General features: G+C 41.3%; 1 protein-coding gene and 1 long non-coding RNA gene across 4 annotated transcripts; one reads left to right on the top strand and one right to left on the bottom strand.

Moving 5' to 3' along the window:
* Positions 1-2,372: 2,372 nt before the first annotated feature.
* Positions 2,373-5,884, bottom strand: LOC128413935 (uncharacterized). Its single transcript, XR_008330547.1, has 2 exons — positions 5,815-5,884; positions 2,373-3,040 (listed from the first exon to the last, which is right to left on the bottom strand). It is a non-coding gene; the product is annotated as an uncharacterized LOC128413935 (long non-coding RNA).
* LOC128413933 (core histone macro-H2A.2) lies at positions 5,647-20,800 on the top strand. Of its 3 annotated transcripts, none has more exons than XM_053388498.1 (9): positions 5,647-5,759; positions 10,274-10,498; positions 11,267-11,373; positions 13,981-14,178; positions 15,096-15,206; positions 17,298-17,397; positions 18,135-18,224; positions 18,896-19,070; positions 20,070-20,800. In XM_053388498.1, exons 2-9 carry the CDS (start codon positions 10,327-10,329, stop codon positions 20,233-20,235), a joined length of 1,119 nt encoding a protein of 372 aa, XP_053244473.1. In that variant the 5' UTR covers positions 5,647-5,759; positions 10,274-10,326; the 3' UTR covers positions 20,236-20,800. The 3 variants fall into 3 exon arrangements, with proteins under 3 accessions (XP_053244473.1, XP_053244471.1, XP_053244472.1); XM_053388496.1 differs by lacking the exon at positions 5,647-5,759 and adding an exon at positions 6,044-6,164; XM_053388497.1 differs by lacking the exon at positions 5,647-5,759 and adding an exon at positions 6,051-6,160.
* Positions 20,801-21,935: the final 1,135 nt, after the last annotated feature.

Consider the following 21,935-nt stretch of genomic DNA (forward strand, 5'->3'; position numbering starts at 1 on the left):
TAATAGTAACAATTTACACAAAATGTAGGGACCAGGAAGGGCAAAGAAATGGTCTCTTTTGATGACAGGTGGTCTCTCTAAACGAAAACAGACTCAGACATGTCTGTTCTGTTTGAAGTGATTGTGAAAATGAAACTAACCTCTATACTGCCAATTTTGTGATCCAATAAAACACTTCCCTGTGCTTTAACTTTCAATATCCAAGTTGTCCTAAGTAAACAACTCCTTGCTCAGAGACACAGTATACCTCTGGACATGAAGAGGTTGAGGAATGAGCAAGAGAGGACTGCCATCACCTTCATACTCTCCTTGTAAGCTTCCTCTATTGAAAACAGAATGCTGGACAAAATGAATCTTGCATGATCCCCAATGCATTTATGAATTAATTGAGCACTTAAACGCTAAGTTCATTATGCAGTCTGTATAATCTTTGGGCATTTGGGTTGCTTGCATATTTAAGTTAGCTCTCAATAGTTTTATAAATACCAGCTTTGCTTTATAAATGATGTATGGAGAAGGAATTATAGTTTTTACATGCATTAATCTTAGGTTTTATTGCTATTATTTTTGACTAGTTACTATATTATTTTGAGATTTCATACAGCAATGGGAAGTTTAAGGGTCTGATGGTAAATCAATTAGCTACCTTTTCCTGTTAATACATTGCTCCTGGTGAGTGCCAACTTCCATTTAGAGAAAATTCCGTATGTCTCCGCATCCCAATACACTTCAACACCTTACTTCTACATCTTTCATATCCTTTCAATCAGTGCCACTAATTCCAGTGGCTCTTGCGAATGAGTGCACATCCTCCTCATGCAACAAATATATTTTCATAAAATATATTTAAACTCCTATTCAATGTATCTACCAAATGTTCTCCAATATACGTAATCAAAAATTTCTAGTCTTCATTCTACATGTTCTTCCAAAACTAGAAATCAGTGCATGCCAAACAGCAAAAAAGATATAGAAAGTGAAATTAATTCTAAATATGTTCTAGCAGCTATGCAAACTTTTGTATGAGCATGAGAACTCCTAGAAAAGGCTATCTACAATAGCTCTGTGCCACTCTTGTGCAAGCATTTTTGGAATGCTAGCAGCAATTTTTCTTCTCCTTCAGTTAATTATGGGATCCAGCACCACAATGTCATGCATATCCAAAAATCATGTTTTGCATGCAAAGGAATTGATTTTTTTAAAAGAATTTCCTGTGAGTAAAGACCCATGGAAATATTTCCAAGGACCCATCGTATCTTATGTGACTTACTGAAAGATGACAAATTAGTTTTATTTGCCTTCCGTGTGCATTTACCAATAACAAAAAAACTAGTGTCATGAATTCAAAGTGTTAATTTAGGACAGACCCTATAGGAATTATTTTGAAATCCAGGTTAAGGTAGATTATAAATAAATTCTAGGAACCTTCATAAATAGTAGGTAAAGATAATAAAATCAGGGCAGACAGAAACCTGCCATTTAAGATTCTTTTTGTGGTATCCTACCTCACAATAATCAATGGGACTCTTTTAATAGCTTCAAAGTCATCATTTCATTCTAGATAATTAAGCTATCAGAATTTTTTAAAAAAATTATGAGTAGCTAATCTTTTGAATTAATATTTGGTTTTATTTTTTTTATAAAAAAAGATTTTCGTTATGGAGCCAGTTTTTGCAGGAAACTGATTTGCAGAAACAATTTGTTGTTGCTTCTGGTTTTGTCAATTTACATGACAAAATATGCTTTTTATCTGGTTTTATTTGATGTACAAATATTTAAAATTTTATTAAACTGGTATATATTGCATTGTTGGGGCATTGTTTCTACATTCTCCTACATAGGCTTCAACTGATTCCAAATATACATCTTTGTATCTACATAGGTTGCGATGAAATTTTCAGTTTGTTAAATCACTGCTTGGCATGCGAACTAAATATTGTAGGGTAATATTTAATAAGCTTTGTGAGAAAGCAACTTCAAACTCTTTTTACTTCAAACAGATAACTAAAGGTATTTATCCATTTAAATTGGATTATCTACCTAAGCAGTTACTATTGTTGTTTTTTACCTGTTTCTTCAGGTAAGCCTTTATTTATCAGAGATGCAAACTTATCAAATTATATGTAGCTTTAAAGTACAACCCAATACAATTCTACTCAGAAGTGTATCCCGGATAACAGGATACAAAATTGCAGCCTTAACCTAAATAATTCTGTTTAAATAGTATGTGTGTGTGATAAGCTATTTTGAAATTAACTGCAGCCAAAGTTTATGCACACTTTTAAAAAAAGTATTTCAAGCTTCTGCTGAATACTGATTTAAACGTTTAGGGTTATATCCAACAAGTCATACACAGAGTAGAACTACTGAAATCAATGGATAAATGCAGTTTTATTTTCAACATTCCCAACAAAATTACTTTTTGGAGAAATGGAATCAAGCATACACCTCATCATTATACTGTAACAAAATGTAAGGAGATGATGCTCAGATCTTTAAAGTAGCAGCAAAAAAAATTGTTCACTTTTTATGTAAAAATATACTAAATCAGGATACATACACACATTCATGGCTTGAAAAGCAGTGACATGGTTTTCTTTGCAACATTTCCAAATCACATTTTTATGTTGCTGTACACACAGGAGAGGAAGCAGGGATGTCTTCAACCAATGTGCATTACCTGCTACTCCCCACCCATTCCAATTCAATGAAACTTTCATCTGCACATGGGCCAGCCCACCCATGAGGACTGGTGAAGCAGTCAACTCATGTGACAGATCCAGCCTCTGAGGAGCATGTCGCCCACCGCTTCCTGTCCTTGTCGGCCGCCGCCTCCTCTGCTCACAGGCTGCTCCTCTCTGGCTTTCTTTTACCCCCCACCACCACCTTCAGCATGCTGGGCCTTTTCCAGACCACCTCCAGTTGCCTCAGGTGGCTGCGGCTGCTGAAAAGTGGTGGCGGGGGGCGCTGCAGAGGAAGCAGCAGCCCTTTCTATTTTGTCTCATGCGGCAAAAACGTCCTAGGCTGGCCCAGACAATGGCTATCGGAAATGAACACACCTCAGATTAACTGCTGCTTACGTTTTCAAGTCAGATGGAAGCTGGTTTGAGGGGAAACACATCAAACACCAGTAATTCCCAAGAAGCTGGAGGATAGATAGGGATTGTGGTTAGCACCATGTGTCCATGGTTTCAAAACATCAGTGCTGGGAGCACACTGAGCTGAAGTAAACAGCAATATGCACATAGCCTCAAGTATAATAACAGCTTTCTTAGGCAAAGTAGATTATAAGCAACATTGAAGATATACGCTCAAATGCCATAACTAGTTCTCCATTCTTTATCATGCACTGTGGGGCAACAATTTGATCCTACTCCAGGAAAACTACAAACATTCACTGTGCTAACATTTACTTATCTTGTATTATTTCTGTAGTGGGGTTATTGTTTGGAAAACGTAAGTTTATGCAATTCTGTACTGTTGGTTTATTGTATATGATGTAAATATTTATCTTTTTAAAATGGCAAATGTTTACGATTTATTATTTCATGCAGCCGATTTAAAAATAAAGTGTGCATTCTCTTACAAAACCTTATCTGTATATTAATTGTGTGTGTGTCTGCTATTAAGTGGTGGATTGTTTTAACTTTTTTTTTTACCGTGCTTCAGTTTTCACTGAAAACTTTGAAACTGCTTAGCAGTCTCTACTCAACCTTTATATTTATAAACAAAGACCGTATTTCCAATACAGTGGTACCTCGGGTTACATAAGCTTCAGGTTACATACGCTTCAGGTTACACACTCCGCTAACCCAGAAACAGTGCTTCAGGTTAAGAACTTTGCTTCAGGATGAGAACAGAAATCGTGCTCCGACAGCGCAGCAGCAGCAGGAGGCCCCATTAGCTAAAGTGGTGCTTCAAGTTAAGAACAGTTTCAGGTTAAGTACAGACCTCCGGAACAAATTAAGTACTTAACCCAAGGTACCACTGTAATCTCTCCTCACAATGAAAGTGATATATTTTAAACCACTGGGAGAAATAAAAAGCTTAAAATGCTATACAGTCATACCTTGGGTTACAGATGCTTCAGGTTGCGTTTTTTTGGGTTATGGACCCGCCGAAACCCGGAAGTTCTGAAACGAGTTACTTCCGGATTTTGCGCATGTGCAGAAGTGCTAAATTGCACTTTGCGCATGTGCAAAGCGCTGAATCGCAACCCATGTGATTCATGCACAAGTGCAGAAATCATTGCCAGACACCAAAAGATATAGTTATAGGTAGGTAGCCGTGTTGGTCTGCCGTAGTCGAAACAAACAAAAAAAATTCCTTTCAGTAGCACCTTAGAGACCAACTAAGTTTGTTATCGGTATGAGCTTTCGTGTGTGTGCACAGTTCTTCAGATAGATATAATTCTTCAAAAGATGTAATTGTCTAGTGATCAAGATTTCTGCTGTATTTCACTATTAGGACTTTTTTTATTTAGGACTTATAAAATGGTGACAAAAGTAGTTGCATTTGTGATAGGAAATAAGATTTAAAAGGATTTTGATGTATTAGTGATGAAATGTTATTTCTATCTTATTAGTTATGCATTGAGTACTGTTATGTTATTTATATTTACTTTTTTTCCCTCTCACCTTTCTCCCAGTAGAGGACCCAAGGCAGCTCACAGCTAAATACAGCTAAAACATGCACAATCGGTATAATTATTAAAAAACAAAATTTTGTTGTTGTTGTTGTTTAGACAAATAAGTAACCCTATTAAAAACAGCCCTGAAAGACTTCTAAACCATTTAAAAGCACAAGTAGATCACACACCTTCATAAGGCCCTGCAACAGCCAGTTAGTGGCCAAAGGTTTCTGAATCAAGTTTTTGCCTGTCCACAAAAGGAAAGAGCCAACCTAGCCCTCTGTGGCAATGACACAATTTGAGAGCAGCCACTGAAAAGGTCCACTTAGCACGCCCATGAAGGTGGCAAGACATGGGAGTAAGGCCTCTTAATAATATCTCGAAGTCTGAGTAGAGTCCTATAGGAAGATGAACCCAATTCTCCAGATACTTTTTAATGTAGTTGAAGCATTTTATAAACATCTTACTGGAAGCCTCAGGAAACAAAGCAGGACTTACTTCCACATAATTTTTTGCTGGGGCAAACTGCGTATTTTACCAGAGGCATGGTCCTTCCCTTTCTTTGCACACAATATACTCACATTAATTTATTACAGGAAGCAATCTGCCTGACATGTTTAAGAACAGATGATGCCACCTCAACAGTTTTTAAAAAACGCAACTCCAAACAAGTTGCTGTTCGACCCTCACCTGCGCTAAACAGTGGTAATGAAAAGTGGGGAAATGATGTGCCACCCTTTCAGTGAATAATTATGGGCGAAAAGCCTACGCTGCGGTGGCAGCTTTGAACACACAAGACTCGTACTTTTTGTGCGGCATCGAAGATGAAGAGGGACATCTAGCAACACAAGACTCCTAACTGATGCTTCCTTGGATCTCAAGCGCGCTCTGCAACATCCTCGCCAAACAGCGATCTGAAGCAGCTTGCGAAAGAGTACAGCGGTGTTGTAACCCCGGGTCCAAAGAAGCACCACTGCACAGTATTTTCCCAAAGAGCCCCGCCCCTTTCTGTTTGGGCAGGTATTCCTTGGCAGAGAGCTTTCTTTTAGGTTAAAGTCACCGCTGCGAAGCAAGAATTAGAAGAAATCGCGAAGAATTCGGGAGCGGGAGGCGCTGGGAACCTTCAGAGGTAGGAAGAGGGTTAGTGGGTTATTTCGAAAAGGGTGTCCCGATGGCTCCAAAACTGACCCGCAGCCGATCCAAACGAAGAGCAAGGCTAAAAAGCCCCGCTGCTGCTACAGCTGCCAGCATCGCTGCTCGCTTTCGGCGACCCGGCCCCCTTGGCGGCTCTTCCCTGAGGCACCAGGAGAGCGCCGTCGACGCCAGGGCTGGCGGCGGGGGCGCTCGGAGGACCGCGCTGCCGTGGCTCCTCCTAGAGGTGGTATGTGGAGAAGGACCCCCCTTCCCCTCCCTACCACCGGCCTCCAGAGCTGCCGCCATTGAAACCATACAATAAAAGCGACGGAAGGGAAAGGAGGAAGCGCGACGCGGGCATTGCGGCGGCGCCGGAGCGGAGGCGGCAGCAGGCGGGCAGGTGACCGGGAAGGCTCGGGGCGGGGGAGAAAGGCTGCTCGGTTAATGCATCTCCCGAGGACAAGCCGTTGGGGCCCGCAGGGGAGGGTGGGGAAGGAGGCCTGTCGCCGTCACTGGCCGCCCCCGCCGCTCACCCAAAGCGCCGCGGCGGGAAGGGAAGGGCCCCCCGAAAGCAGCCGCAGCCTCCCGCCCCCCCCATTCCCACGCATGGAGGCGATGCGGGGAGAGGCGCGCCATCCCCGGTAGGGAGCAAAGCGAGGGGAAGAGAGAAAAGGCGGCAGAGCGAGCCGTTGAAACAGAAAAAAGCGGGAGTGGCGGCACCTCAGCGCGCGAGATGAGAATCTCTTCCCGCTGAGGCTGCGGCGCTTTTCCCGCTCCCGTTTTGTCCTCCTCAGAGGTCAAGAAAATGCCGCCGAGTGGCGTGAAGGGGGGGAAGGCGCCGCCGCCCTCTGCGCTGTTTCTCTCTACCCCCCCCCCCCCATTTCTCTCGGGGGTCGCGATTCCCTCTTTCCCTCCCCACCGCACGGCTGTCCCAAGGGGGAGTGAGGTGAGGAGAGGTCACTTCCCCGGCGCTTCCCTTTCCGGGGCGCCCTTTCAGCGAGAGCCGGTTAACGGCATCTCAACCACTCCCCCCCCCCGCTCATCTCGGGCCACAAGCAGAACGAGGAGAGGCGGGAATTTGACGAGAGAGCCCGGAGGTAGACGCCTCCCCCACCCGCCCCGCCAGAGGCTAGGAGGACGGGAATTGCGCGGGAAAGGGAACGGCGTTGGCTTCCCAGAGTTCCCTGCGCCTCACTGGCGGCTCGCGCATAAGCGCACGCTCTCCATCCTGCCTCTTTAAACGCTGGCCCCCCTCACGCCCACCCACACACCCCCTTTAAGAAAAAACTGCCAGCCCGCGTCTTTCAACCGTCCGACCTATGAGCGCGTGCCCTAAAGAACGTTAGGCGGGGCGGGTCCCTCAGTGCGCGCGCGCCCCGCCCCCGACTCCGTATTAGCAACATCTTCCTCCACGTTCTCGCTCGCTACGTAAATAAGTTTTAATGCTTTGGCGGTTTGGAATTTGAAACAGAAAGGTTCCTTCTTGAATTTAAAGGCCAGCCCCTTTAAAGAGTGGGGCGTTCTTATATGAGGACGAGCAATGTCACACCTCCCTCTTCTGAGGGAATGTTATGGATGGAGGAAACGGCCGCGGAGCATGCGCAGTGCGTGCCTCTATGAAGCGCTGTGTGTGTGAATTGCGAGGTCTTGAGGTTTTTTGTTTTGTTTTTCCATATGGTTGTCTACCAATTTTTACGTTTTCTCTTATTGTCCCACGCAGCCCCTCAATCGATCACTACTGCCATAATAAAAAAGAACATATATCATGGTTATATCAGCCACTTTGAAACGCCGCCTGTTGACAGGGATGTAAATGTTTTAGATAAATAATATCTATATTTTCTGCATCGTGCCAGAAGATTCAGTGGAAATAATGAAGTTGCCACATAATTTGAGCAATCTGATCTCCCTGTCATTTAGGCCTAGTTCCCACTGAATTGGTAGTCTGGTGATCCCCTTGTCCCTAACATCTAGTCTAGTTACAGAAAGGTAGCCGGGTTGGTCTGCCATAGTCAAAACAAAACAAAAAAATTTTTAGTCAAAGTATCTGAAGAAGTGTGCATGCACACGAAAGCTCATACCAAGAACTAACTTAGTTGGTCTTTAAGGTGCTACTGGAAGGAAAAATTTTTTTTTGTTTTGATCTAGTCTAGTGTATATACTTTTCTGTATGGGGAACATTCAATCATGGATATCTTCCCCTGCGATCAGAAGTGCACTTATAATGCTCTATTTCTTAACTTTTCATTCTTGTTTTTGTATTTTGTATTTGTGGTTTTACATATTTAGGTAATATTTGTGTGTTTTTCTGTGCACTGCTTAGAAATATTTTATATATTAAGCAGTATGTTCTTTTTTAAGAAAAGAAAAATCAGAAGTGCCCTTTATGTGCTTAGGAAACAAGTGAGAAAGAGAAGCAGTATCGGCATGTCTGCTGACCTTGCCCACAACCTGTACACCTTTGGTTGAAGGTTTGGTTTGCTATATACTTGGGAGCCCTAAGCTTCCAAACCTTACACTGAATGTATGAAGGCGATGGATGAGAAGTCAGTAGGCAAACTGGAGGTGGGACCAGTGGGCTCCACGCCCTCCTCTCCCCTGATTCCCTGAATGCATGGAGAGCATTTCTGAACAGGGCTCTCACATCACCTAGATAACGCATGAATTAGATTGCCCTATCTCAGAAATACAAGTAGACATGCAGCTTTCTACACGAATGCAAAATATTGTGTAAGCTAACATCAGGAATCTATCCACAGACAACCCTTCTACCTTTTGGGGTTTCCACTTTTCCTATGTTTCTGTATCTTAAAGAACTACAAGTCTGACAGGAATTGCATTAAACAGGTGCAGTTTGCTTTATTGTTTTATCCTCATTCTGAGAATGCTGCAGCTGTTTGAATTTCAGCATATAATTTGGTACGGGCAAATCCTATTTTGTGCACATTAGATGCACATATGACCATGCACACACTTGCCAGGTTTGGTACCAGAAGAGGGCGGAATGAGCTTACACGCAGTCCACTGACTGCGCACAATGACCTGGGACATAACCTGTGCATAAATGGGTTGCCTGCATTGAAGGCAGAGAGCCTCTGCCAGGGGAAAAGGTTGCCATCCTATTTCCCTTCACATAGGCACACGAAAACTACACAGCACAAACAAATAACAGTATAATGATGCATTTAACTAAGCCTAAGTACATGTAACTGAAATAATTGCAGTTACTTGCCCTTTTTATCACTGCTCCATTTTCCTCCCCTTCCTTTGTTGTCTCCTGTGTGCCTCTTTCACTTTGTAAAATGCCAAGCACACAATGGGCATTATGTACAGAATCAGGTGGGGGTGTGGCCTAGTTTCTGAGCAAATACAGGCTATTTTACCAGATGTGTGTAAGTCAGGTACATTTCCATAGTTAGATCACAACCCTGAGATCCATTTATCTCTATGCTAGGACAAGTTTCATCTGTGTATGAGGCTTCCAGGTTAAAAGCCACAGATCAGGTCAAATAAAAAATGGAAATTACTTATATATTACTTATTACCTATAAAAAAATATGCCTTTGTGGCCATATGGAATCAAAATATAGCGTATTCCGATGCAATGAAGGATACAGCTTCCGTATTTTTCATAGCTGTGTAGCAAAGACAATTTCAACAGGTACAATTATGCTCACCCCTTCATGACAAAGCTGTGCCTTTCAGAAATTTTCACTTTGCACAATTTTTAAAAGTATAGAAGCCTATTTTTAGTTTGCATTGGAACAGCCTAGGATAATATGAGAGGCTATTACATGAACAGGTTTGGTTGTAATAGGAGAAATTGAATCAGACAAATGGGACATATATCCAGTGTTGCAGTGCGGAGTTCTCTTGCTCACTGTTCCAGTCAGTACCCTTCCTCAAGGATACTCTATTCCATTTCCCCACATAGTTCTCCAGATCCCCCGGGCAAATCAGTGTTTCATGGTCACAGTTTTCACCCTGTTTTTGAGTTGTGTCTCACACAGGTTTTTCTCTCTCTCTATTTTTGTACTGTACTTCTGCAACATGGGGTTCCTTCACACCTGTTCATAGTATCGTATGTGTGTGTGATAAAGGTCTTGCTGCCTAAACACTGACACGCACATGAACATCAGACAAAGAAACTGGCTATGAAAACTTTGTTTCAGATGTATCATGGGTATTGGCAGCTGTGCCATGTTAATTGTTCACATTGTGGACTAGTTGGTACAATATTGAAAGTATTATTTCCATACCAATTACATTATTATAGGTCATTTATGTTTTGCAGTTTGTTAAGGGTTGCTGGGAATTCTAATTCTGTTGGGGGCAAACTACAGGGCCCAGAATTCTTTGCAGGGGAATGTGTTCTGAACATATAGCGTAGCCAGGTATAGTGTGTACACAGCCTTAAATCTTGCTCCCCAACATTTTAAAAAAATCCAACTCCTATTATATCACACCCAATATCAATCCTTGTTTCACCCTTTGTATGTTTTATATTAGGACAAGCAAATAAGAATAATCTGCCAGAAGACTGAAAAACACAGAGCGACAAAATGTCGGCCCGAGGTGGAAAGAAAAAAATGACCAAAATGTCTCGCTCCAGCAGAGCAGGCGTTATTTTTCCAGTGGGCAGAATGATGCGATACTTAAAGAAAGGAACATACAAATTCCGGATAGGAGTGGGAGCTCCTGTCTACATGGCAGCTGTCATAGAATATCTAGCAGGTAAGAACATGTTTTAATTAAATTAATGAAGTGGCAAGGCCAAGTGCTTGCACAACACTTCTGGAAATGAGGCTGTATAATGGTAAAGAAATCATTTGCTCGTTTGATGTTGTTGAGTTCAAGCTTTTAACAGAGCAGTGGGAATAGTGGACATCCAATTATGCATGTTTTATCCCAAGTGGGAAAGCTTTTCTTTTTTTGTAAGAAGCTTTGGGCACTATATAATTGAAAAGCAGGATATAAATAGAAATCGTCAAATAATAGTGCAATCCTAATCCCTCGATTATGGCTGGAGGGGTCAGGATGGCACACTGTTTGCCTCTTTGCCAGCAGAGAGAAGTACTGCCAGTGGAGAGGGTTCCACTGTGCTGGAAGGCCCAGGTGAGCAGAAAGCTCGTGCCAGTTCTCCTGCTAGTGGGAGCAGGAAGAAAGCTCTGAAATGGTGCCTTTAGGAGCAGGGTGCTAGCAGCCTGGAACTGGTATAGTGAAAAGAAAGATTGGAAGCCACCCTCCTGCACTGCAAGCTCGGAATGTGCTGCTCTGCTCCTCCCCCATTTAGTAAATTCAGTAAATCATTAAAAGCAAAGGTATTGGAATACACACATCCCAGGCTTTTTTCCATTTCAAGGAAGGACCTAGAATTTTACAGATCTAGGAAATGAAACTGTGAGGCGGTTCACAGATGGCCTAAATGTGTAAATTATTTACATAGTGAGTCCCAGGAACAGACGTATCTTGTTACTGACATGTATCCCAATGTACTTGTAGCAGAAATATTGGAATTGGCTGGTAATGCTGCAAGGGACAACAAAAAGGGAAGAATTGCTCCAAGACACATCCTTCTGGCAGTTGCTAATGATGAGGAGCTGAATCAGGTATGCTTTACAAACAATTTACAGAAGATAATTGCATTGGATAACTGTTAATTACTGTTGTAGTGCTGTAGTTCAACACTACTAGGAAAAAAATGTTGAAAAACCAAGATCTCATGGTTTCTTACAGTTTTTTTCTGAATTTGCCAAACAAGGTGTTGCATGGTTTGCAGTTATTCTTCATTAACATGTTTGCTGTTCTTTGTTTAAAAGTTTCAGGGAGGGGGAGGGAGAAAGTGAAAAAATAAACATTAAGCATGGAAGGGTTTGGAGTCAATTTAAAGCATTCTTATCAACCTGCTCTACATGGGGCAGCTCTACAGTCATGTGCTTCTGATTTGAATAGTACATTTTTATTAACTAGTATTCAGTAGTTAGACATGCTACCCCAGCACAGAAATGTTTAAGAAAGGGTATACTAACAGCTATACTGTTATAATGCCACAAAATGCAATCACCTAAACTTCAATCCCATACCTACTTACCTGGGAGTAAACTCCATTGAACTTGGTCCAAGTTTAACTGCTGGAGGTTTGTGCTGTTGCTTTCCAATTGTTCTGTTTCAACCATGACTGCCATGGTTTTACACCACTATGAAATCTATACAGAGCAGTGTGCAAATATTTCAATGAATCAGATTGATTTAGAGGCTGGGGGGCATTCCTCCCTCTTCTCTCCCCTCCTTTTTGCATGATTCATGTGGATGAAAGCAGCAGCTGAAGCTCAAGACAGGTGTCACAAAGAGTAGCCTATCAGATTGAGATGTGCTACTTTATACAGTGGTACCTCTGGATACGAACGAGATCCGTTCCGGAGCCCCGTTTGCATCCTGAAGTAAACGTAAGATGCAACTGTGGGTGTGCGGGTCACATTTCGCTGCTTCCGTGCAGGCGCGTGACGTCATTTTGAGCGTCTGCGCATGGGCGAGCGACGAAACCCGAAAGTAACGCGCTACGCTACTTCCGGGTCGCCGCAGAGTGCGACCCGAAAATATTCATCCTGAAGCTACTTCAACCCGAGGTCTGACTGTATCTTTGACATCCATAAACTATGGTACGACCAAAATTATGACGTACCCAATAGAACAGGCTGCCTCAACCTCGGCTCTCCAGATGTTTTTGAGACTACAATTCCCATCATCCCTGACCACTGGTCCTGCTAGCTAGGGATCATGGGAGTTGTAGGCCAAAAAATATCTGTAGGGCCAAGTTTGAGGAAGCCTGCAATAGAACATACCTTTATAAGACCCAACCAAAACGTAACATAACAGTGAATAAACTTCTCCATATCTCCTCAGTTGGCTGGATATACTATACTGCACTGAAATGTTTAAATATTTTATTGTTCTAGAATGTTTCTGCCACACTTGCCACGATGTCCTGCCACACCAGTGTGGTGTGCCACACCCTTTGGGAACCACTGTGGTAGATTGTTAAAAGGGATGGGAAAGTGTGAGAGAGAAAGTTAAGGAATGAGAGGAGTGGGAGGAGACAATGGGCATGGGCATTGCAGAAAGGATTGATGATGGTTCAGTGTTTATGCATGTGTTCAGAGGCAGCCCACTCCTGAGTGTTAAGTTTGTGGGAGGGCAAAAGTCTGCAGTAGTTCAGTGATGAGGGGCTCGTACTCTTCATGATCTCAGAGGTGCCTTTATTCCCAGAACTCTGGCCCAACATTGAAAGTAGACTCCTGAGCTGCCCTAGTGAGGTCTTGGCATAATTTACATTGGAGGAAATTGGGGAGAATAGGAAGGGAAGCAGGGGTTGGTTTTCCCAGATTGGGGAAGGAACACGAGAAGTGGGATGAAATGGTACACTCTCTGGATGAAGTTTGCAGCAATGGAGAGGGATGCTTAACTATTATAGAGAGAAGTGCTAGTAGTTTAATCTCTGTGGGAACTAGGCCACCACACTGCAAACCGGGGGCAGGGAGGCTACAATTGCTTAATGTTTTATTTTTCTAGAATTCTTACTATCAATTCATTCACTTATCTTGGGCTGGGTATTTACTGCTGTGCCTCTGTGTTCCTCAACTGTTAAAGTGGACCAGTGTTCTGTGGTTTAAATGCAATATAGTAGTGTTGTTTTTACTTGCTGGATAGCTTGTGGGTTACCTCACTAGTTTTGTCCACTTAAGCCTTCTGCTTAGCTCCCAGTTTCTACTTTCGGCAGATTGAGTCTGAATTGTGTTGGCCGCAGCGTTATGTAGCCGGGCATGCTGCTGAGGTGCCAGACTCCACTCCAGAAATACTTGGACATGCACAGAAGAGTGGCTCAGTTCTCATCCATGAAATATTGGAGAATGTTATAACAACATAAACGAGTATATTGTCACCAAAGCTCATGGGCCTTCAGTATCAGCAATCTGATCTATAAATTGTGTCTTCCTTTCTGTATTAAATGTCGGAAGTATAACTGAATTTATTTTGCTTATTTGACCACATTTTTATTCTTTTAAGCATGAAAGCAGAGCTGCATATTTGGAGTTTTTCCATTTTGTACAGTGAATTGTTTGTAAAAACAACAAGCAAATCTATCAAAGTGAATGAGTACCCTCAAGAGAACTTGTATTCAGGTATGTCATGTCTCTGTACACTGCTTCTTTCTGCAGTTGCTAAAAGGAGTGACCATTGCAAGTGGAGGTGTCCTGCCCAGGATTCATCCAGAGCTTCTTGCCAAAAAACGAGGCACCAAAAGCAAATCTGATACTATCCTTTCACCTTCTCCAGAGAAGAGAGGGAGGAAATATTTGGGGACCAAGAAGACTGGAAAGAAAACAAAGGCTGCAAAAGCCCGGGCACCCAAAAAGGTAAGCAAAACTTGGACCAAGCAGCTGTATTTGGAAAACAGGCTGTGCTATCCCTCTTAGGACTGGTCTCATTATAATGCCTTTCTTTGTGGTCAGGTTAATTTCAGAGTTATCTTCTTGTAAGATAACTGTAAGTTATTTTAAAGGAATAACTCAAGCTTTTCAAGAGTTTGGCTGCCATATAGGGTTGTAATGTATAAGGGGGGACCCTTACATATAATGCTATCCTTAACACTTAATAGTATAAAGAGGGAATAGACTTCACCATTTTTGGGGGGAAATAATTTGGAAATTAGTCTCATTGGATTATATCCAAAGGTTCCCTTCCTCCAAAGGAAGCTCCTTCCATCTAAGAAAGTGAACCTTTGGGTGACTTCAACAGAGTTTATTTCCAAGTAGTTACGTTTAGGACCACAGTCTTGGTGTTTTTGGTTTTTAACATAGATTTAAAGAGCTGGTTTGTTTTCTCCACTTCCAACATATGCCAGGCGATAAAAAAACTATAGATGAGTCACACATGGATATGTTAACAGTTCATGTCTTCAAAATCTATCAGAGCTGCAAATGGACACCTGACTTGACCAGGATAGCACAGGTTAAAGTAAACCCAACTCTGCAAGGCAAAATATATTTATGTTTAATACTAGCATTGATCTTCACATTGTCCATTTGAGAGCCAAGTCACACCTTTACCTATAAGGTGTTAAGATCCTTGCACAATAGCTCTTCTGTTTTGTTCTTACACAGTAAGATGCTTATGTGAACTAGCCCCTCATGTGGAAAACAAAAAGTTACCACGTCAGAGGAAACTCTAGTTGTGAATATTTGGGGGGGGGGTGTTTCTCTGACAGTACATTTCCCCACCTACTCTGTTAGGTTTTCTTCTTCTTAATGTTTCTTTTCCCTGCCCCCAATAGAACAAACAGAAGGAGAATGAAAAAGAAGGAGCATCAAATTCAGCAGCTGATGATGGACCTGGTGATGGGTTCACTATACTCTCCTCCAAGAGTCTTCTTCCAGGACAGAAGGTACCAAGTTAGAGAACAGTACAATAAAATTATGTCCACACTATCCACACCAAAATTTACTCAGTTGTCTCTCGCTTTGCATATATTTTAGTCAGGGTTTCCTCAAGATCCAGGAAGTATTTTTATGAAGCAATTCCTTCTTTTAAGAAAAAAAAATCATGATGAAGTAGCCACTCTGCGGATCTTCACTCTAGGAACTACATGTTTAAGCTTTCTCCTGTTTAAAACAGACCATGCCCCTGCTATTCAATCATGATTCTTACTGATGTCTCACCCCTCTCCTCATTCACAGCAATGAATATTCTCTCTCTCTCTCTCTCTCTCTCTCTCTCTCACACACACACACACACACAGAGAGAGAGAGAGAGAGAGAGAGAGAGAGAGAGAGAGAGAGAGACACTCTGTGAGAAAGTGTTGCATGAAATAGGTATGGGTTATTTATAAGGCACAAATTCCAGGGGTCTGGGACTGCATTAGTTTGCACTACAATAATCTTAACATCTCTGAACACTGTGCTGCTACTTCATGCACTGTGCTGCAATACCTCTCCCCATATAAACCAACCCGGATTCTGTGATCACTATCTGGGGCCCTGCTTCATGTGCCTCAAGAGGTCCGGAGGGTGGCAACACAAGAATAGGCCTTTTCTGTAGTGGCTCCCCGTTTGTGAAATGTTCTCCCCAACGAGGTTCGCTCACTGCATGCCCTCATTAAATATCCTTACGTGCCAGGTGAAAATGTTCCTCTTTGACCAGGCTGATTAATATTCTGTGGGCTTTTAAATGTGATTGTGGGAATGGGGCACGGGGGGGGGGTATTGTTTTGTTTTGCTTTTGTTCTCACTATTTGTTCTTTCTCTGTGATGTGAACCACCCTGAGAACTTCCAATGAAGGCCAGTGTATAAATTTAATGATAGTAATAATAGGAAGATGCAGCTTTAGTAAAACTGAAATCCAAAAATGTTAGGTATTTCTTGTGCAAACTGAAAACAATGAACCTATTAGAGGGGAAGTTATGTGCCCTTAGTCCAGTTTATTTCAGGTGAATCTCTGTAACTATAGATACATATGCATATAGTAAACACAGAAATCAAGTGCCCTGATCAGCTGGGGGCGGGAAAGCAGGGTTCTTTGCATGTTTCCATGGGTGAATGAGTAATTGCTTGCATAATTCCTCCCTGCATCCAGATGCTTGCGCTGCAGTCAGAAAACTGGCAGTTATTCTAACCATTTGCTGGTTAGGGGGCTGGATTTTGTACCCTCTCTCCCATTACCTCCTTCCCCTGAATGGGTGATCAGAGTTATCACCAGTTATCTGATACAGGCTATGCACACAGAAGCCCAATTACTGCTGTGCACATGTACAGCTGGATTTGGGCCAGGTTAATGCATTACTTGATTATAAAGATAGGCATTTAAAAGATAGCAGGGGTTTCTAATGAAAAGAGCATGTGGTCATCCTGTATTTAAAGGCTCTGTTTGAAGTCTGAAAAGTGAGCTGCTGGTAGCTCTAGTTTGAAAGTGAGAGCCTTGCAATTTGATAGCAGCTTGGTAGCAATAAGAAAATGAAGTACAATCTGCTTTCTGTTTTAGTAGTTTAGTATTCAGACAATTTCACAGCATCAGTAAATAAATGCAAAGTGCATAGCAGCACGCACACACAAATGGGATGTGAACAGGCTAAGACTACATAGGAAATATATCAAAGTTATGGTTAGCAGCTCACTGAAAGCATAAACTTGGTTTGCAGCATAAAGGCAATTTCTTTGCTGGGAATGTTAGGAAAGGACCTGAAAATAGAGCTTGTCAGTATCCTGATGCCTTTATAGGAATCTATGATATGGTCACTTTTTGAATCTTATGTTTGGTTCTGGTTTCCTCATCTCTAAAAAGTATCTCTGGATACAATCTGCTGGGGTCATAGAATAGGAGACGGATTTTGATTTTATGCAATCCGATTGCAGGTTTTCTGAAGACAGCTATTTGGCATGTTTGAAACAAGATTCTGTACTTTATAGTCCTTTAGTCCAATCCAGCCAGCTTCTTTATATTCTTGTGAATTGTTTCTCCTATTTCATTGGCATCTTGCAGCTCTCTCTGACGCAGAGTGACATCAGCCATATTGGTTCTATGAAAGTAGAAGGCATTGTGCACCCGACTACTAGTGAAATAGACCTCAAAGAAGAAGTAGGTAAGTCTCTAAAACTCTTTTTTTTTTTAAGGAGATGGGGATATTTGAACCTTTGAATTGTAATTGTAACCCTTTTCCAGGGGGACTGTTGAACTCAAAACTAATACAACTTCCATCAGCCCCAGCCAGTGTGGCTAAGCTGACTGGCACTCAAAGCAGTTGTAGTCCAAACCTCTGGAGGTCTCCAGGTTGCTGAAGTCTGAGTTATGTGTAACAAAAGCCCTTGCAGTATTTGTACAGCAGTTTCCATCTTTGTGGCAATTGTTTTATTTTTAACAGTGATATAATTCAAATGTCTTGTTTCAAGATTTCAGATGCCTATATATCTCATAACACAATAAGTTGGTGCAATACCATGTTTGCTTTTTAATTACACCATCCTAAAGTTGGCTGCATTTGCTATGTACTTAGGTTTCTGCTAGTGTTTTAAGAGTTTTGTTTGTTTATTCTCTTTTAGACACCTCATAAAATGAATTATCTTGGTGTCTTACAAATAGAAAAAATAAAAACTATAGTGCGATAAAACTATAATAAACTTGAGACAGCCAGCACAATATTTATCTACATTTTAAATGGAAAGTTGAGGCACTGGGAGGAGGGGAAATCATTTTATTAAATGAATCTTTGACCGTAGGGCTATAGGCTCAAAATTGATAGCTGACTTCAGATTCTATATTTTTATGTGAAAACTCCACTAGTATTTTAATAGAAACATGTCTTGCTTTTTTGCCCCCCAGGTAAGGCACTGGAAAAGTCTGGAGGTAAAGAGTTCTTAGAAACCATAAAGGAACTCCGTAAAACACAAGGACCTCTGGAAGTCACAGAAGGTAACCTCTTTTGTTTATTGCAGATTTTTTTTTATTAATCATTTAGTATTTTCTCCTTACAAATATTCAAGAAATATTTTTTCTTGCTGTTGTTTGTCTTTGGAATAGCTTTTCAAAAAAATGCATGAGTTATTTCAATCTCTGTGGGATTCCATCCCACAGGTAGCTTGTATTGCAACAGAATAAAGACTACCTTATATTTTTATAAGGAATGTTATTTTGGTTTGCAAGTATGAATGAATAGCAGGCTTAACAGTTTCATTTGCCACGCTCACTGCAGCAAGTGTGGAGCTGTCCTCTGCAGAGTGCAAGAGATGTTAAGCCTTAAATCTAATTCTGAAACTGCAGAGCTTAGTGGTTGCACAGTGATTTTTGTACCCTCCAGAGTCAGGAGGGGGGCTGTGGGTTACACCACATGGCAACCCTCCCCTCACTGGGTGGAGGATGGCAAAGGCACCTTCAAGCAGTGGTATGCAAGCAAGCTTCCCCCCATCCCGCTGGTTCTTCCTGAGGAAAAGCCAGACAGAGGGATGGGGGCTGGCAACAACAATTATTGGCTTCTGTAGCCAAAAATTATTGGTTTCCGTAGCCAAAAATTATAGACCTGATTAAACTGACAGGGTGTTTTTAACGCCTAACATATTTGCTTTTTTCTCCCTTTTTTTCCTCAGCTGCTCTCAGCCAGTCTACTGGTCTAGCAGCAAAGTTTGTCATTCACTGTCACATCCCACAGTGGGGTTCAGACAAATGTGAAGAGCAACTGGAGGAGACTGTAAAGAACTGTTTAACTGCTGCTGAAGACAAGAAGCTGAAATCTGTGGCTTTCCCACCTTTCCCCAGTGGCAGGTATGTGGTTTTCTCTGTAAAGCCCCGCCACTTAGTTATGAATGTTTCAACATCTTGTCAAATTTGTCACAAAACAAATTTGTAAGTGTGACATGAAGGCTTGCCATATATTTTTTTTTCCTGCCAGAGGTCCAGCACCTTTAATGACTGCATAATGTTCAACTTTTTCAGTCATTGCATCTCTGTGTCAAGGAAAGCATCGCTTTCTGAACTTCTAGTACATCATGCAACTACTAAAGAGCTTTGCTAGAAAGGAGTTGGCTGCTCTAATGATTTCTGTGACTGGCTTTATATTTCAATAGCTGTGGCCTTTTTCAGTGCTGTCCAAGGATTTAGGTATGCTAGGTGAAATGTTAAGATACTTCTCTCCAACAGTGTCTCCTCTGGCCAGTAGCCATTCATCACTTACATTGTGTGGTATACTATCTTTTTGAATTTCGTTACGACTGCCATTGTGCTTTGAGAAGCACTATCAGCCAGCTTCTCTTCCCATAATTCCCTTCCCTTTATTTCCATGACCAAGTAAGCTCTACTATCTGTATCTTGAAACTACTGTTGTTGATTCAGCTACATCTTGATCTTGATCCACTGCACTCTTTCCAAGCTTCATGTCCCTATGAGCCCTTGCTTGTTATCATTCCTCTTCTTCCCAAACAAAGATTATCCATCCTTTATAAATATGCTGATATTCCTGGACAGCAGATATCCATTTTTCCATAAGTCTGTTAGGCTGGTGCATATGTACTTTTATGTTAGCTTGATCATAGTTGCTATGGTCCAAATTTTCTCAATCCATTCAAATATAGTAGGAGATACGCTTTTTCTGATTTTTAGCTGCTATAATCTTAGCAATTATAAGGTTGAACATTATTGATAATTTTCTGGAATAACATCTTTTAGATAATGAGTTGAGCATTTATAAAGTACATTTAGCTCATAATTTGGGCTAATGCTCTTATGTTCAAGCTTTAATGTTGATCTCTTTTCCCCTGTATATAGAAATTGCTTTCCAAAACAGACTGCAGCCCAGCTGACACTCAAAGCCATTTCTTCCCATTTTGATGACTCCAGCCCTTCTTCCTTGAAGAACATTTACTTCGTGCTTTTTGACAGTGAGAGCATTGGCATCTACGTGCAAGAGATGGCAAAGCTAGATGCAAAGTAGCAACAGAAGCCAAATGAAAATTTATTTTTCAACATGAATATGAGTAGGAATGAATTAGAAGTGGGTTTTATTTTTAAAATATTGTGAGGACGGAGTATGTGAGTAGCTTTGAAGTTTTGTGATGGGTGGAGGGCTTTTGTTAATTGGGGGGGAGAAGGGGAATTTGTTTGGGAGAATTTGATCGGCAATTATACCATGCTTTAGGCACCCTCTACCATTTTGTATCATCCCTAAGAAATTACATTGCCAGCTCTCTTTACCTTTTAATGTCTCGAGTTATTTTAGTTTAGACCTTTTAAAGATTAATCTCATTTTAGAGTAGCAAGACAATTCAACACAGAGTGGGTGGGAAAATGAATTGTTTGCTCTTTCTTTCCCCACTGGTAGTTAGAAAACCTTGTTATGTCTACATTCCATGTTGGAGAAAGTAATTTCAAAGAAAACTTCACTTGGTGCTTTACTGTTTTACCCCAGAATGAACTGTAATTGCTGAGAATATTTCATCTTATTTGTTTTTATATAAAAAAATGTGGCATCATCCTTTTTAAAAACTTGAAACTCAAAACCTTTTCACTTAAGACTTATTCTCAAGGGAAAACATCTTCAGTTTTATGACAGAGAAGTCTCTTGGAACAATGAGACCAGTTCCATCCTAGTCTGTCATTCAACATTGCCACTCGGAAAGATGTGTGGAACGGATTATATTGTAGTTTTGCACTACTAAAAGACACCACAGAATCTGACAAATGGAGGGGGGATACAAATGTACTAAAAAAAGCAACCATGCAGTCACAAATTGTAGTTGAATCCCCCCCCCCACAATAATCAGGTACAGTCATACCACATGTTGCGTCCGCTTCATGTTGCATCTTTTCGTGTTATGTTCCGCGGCAACCCGAAGTTCCGAAATGGGTTACTTCCGGGTTTCGCCACATGCACAGATGCAGCGCTTTGAGTTGCGGGCATTTCACGTTACGGGCGGCCTCCGGAACAGATCCCATCCATAACATGAGGTACCACTGTTCGTGTAAGTCTCCTAGATTTCAGCTGTTGAGCTTTAGGGGAGTACATAAAGTGCTCAACTTTAGTTGAATAGTGCCCAGTGTGTTATACAGTTTATTTTGAAGTCAATGTTCATTCCTTCTCAAGAAGACAAAAATCAGCTTCACTAAATTCTGCTCTCATCCATGAACAAAGGGAGTAATATGATGAGGCACCTTTATGTTTGTTTTTGAAATAACATCATCAACAACAACAAAGAGCTGTATTATGATGGGTGAAAGTTTTGAATACAGAAAAAAGTAGTGCATAATGGAATGTTATTTTACATTTACCTTTTATCTACTTTGAAATAGACGACCATGTGTTGGTGACAAGGAACAATAGGTATGTTGCTGTCATTTTAGATTTTTTAATCAAAACGATTCTGCACTCACCCAGGTTTGTTCGAAAAGGTTTTAATGTTCCATTCTTTACCCATGGATAGAAGGAAAACACTCAACTTGTAAATACATTTTTAAAAACAAAAAACTTCACTTTTTGAGGTCATCATACTGTATTGTTCAAGAAACAAACACAAAAAAATATGTAAAGTAACAACAACTGCAGTGTTGAGGTCCTAGGAACTGATAAGTTCTAAAGCTTGAGCTATTCCACATCATAGCTTACACAGTTTTGGGAGCTGCATGGACCAACTGCCC

The sequence above is a fragment of the Podarcis raffonei genome, chromosome 5 (genome assembly GCF_027172205.1).
Source record: "Podarcis raffonei isolate rPodRaf1 chromosome 5, rPodRaf1.pri, whole genome shotgun sequence".
NCBI lineage: Eukaryota > Metazoa > Chordata > Lepidosauria > Squamata > Lacertidae > Podarcis > Podarcis raffonei.

What these genes read in the sequence shown, in the direction of transcription:
- LOC128413933 (XM_053388498.1), top strand. Translation starts at nt 10,327, where the DNA reads ATGTCGGCCCGAGGTGGAAAGAAAAAAATGACCAAAATGTCTCGCTCC. An exon ending in ATGATGAGGAGCTGAATCAG is followed by an intron (nt 11,374 to 13,980) that starts GTATGCTTTACA and finishes TTCTTTCTGCAG; the next exon opens with TTGCTAAAAGGAGTGACCAT. An exon ending in ACCTCTGGAAGTCACAGAAG is followed by an intron (nt 18,225 to 18,895) that starts GTAACCTCTTTT and finishes TTTTTTCCTCAG; the next exon opens with CTGCTCTCAGCCAGTCTACT.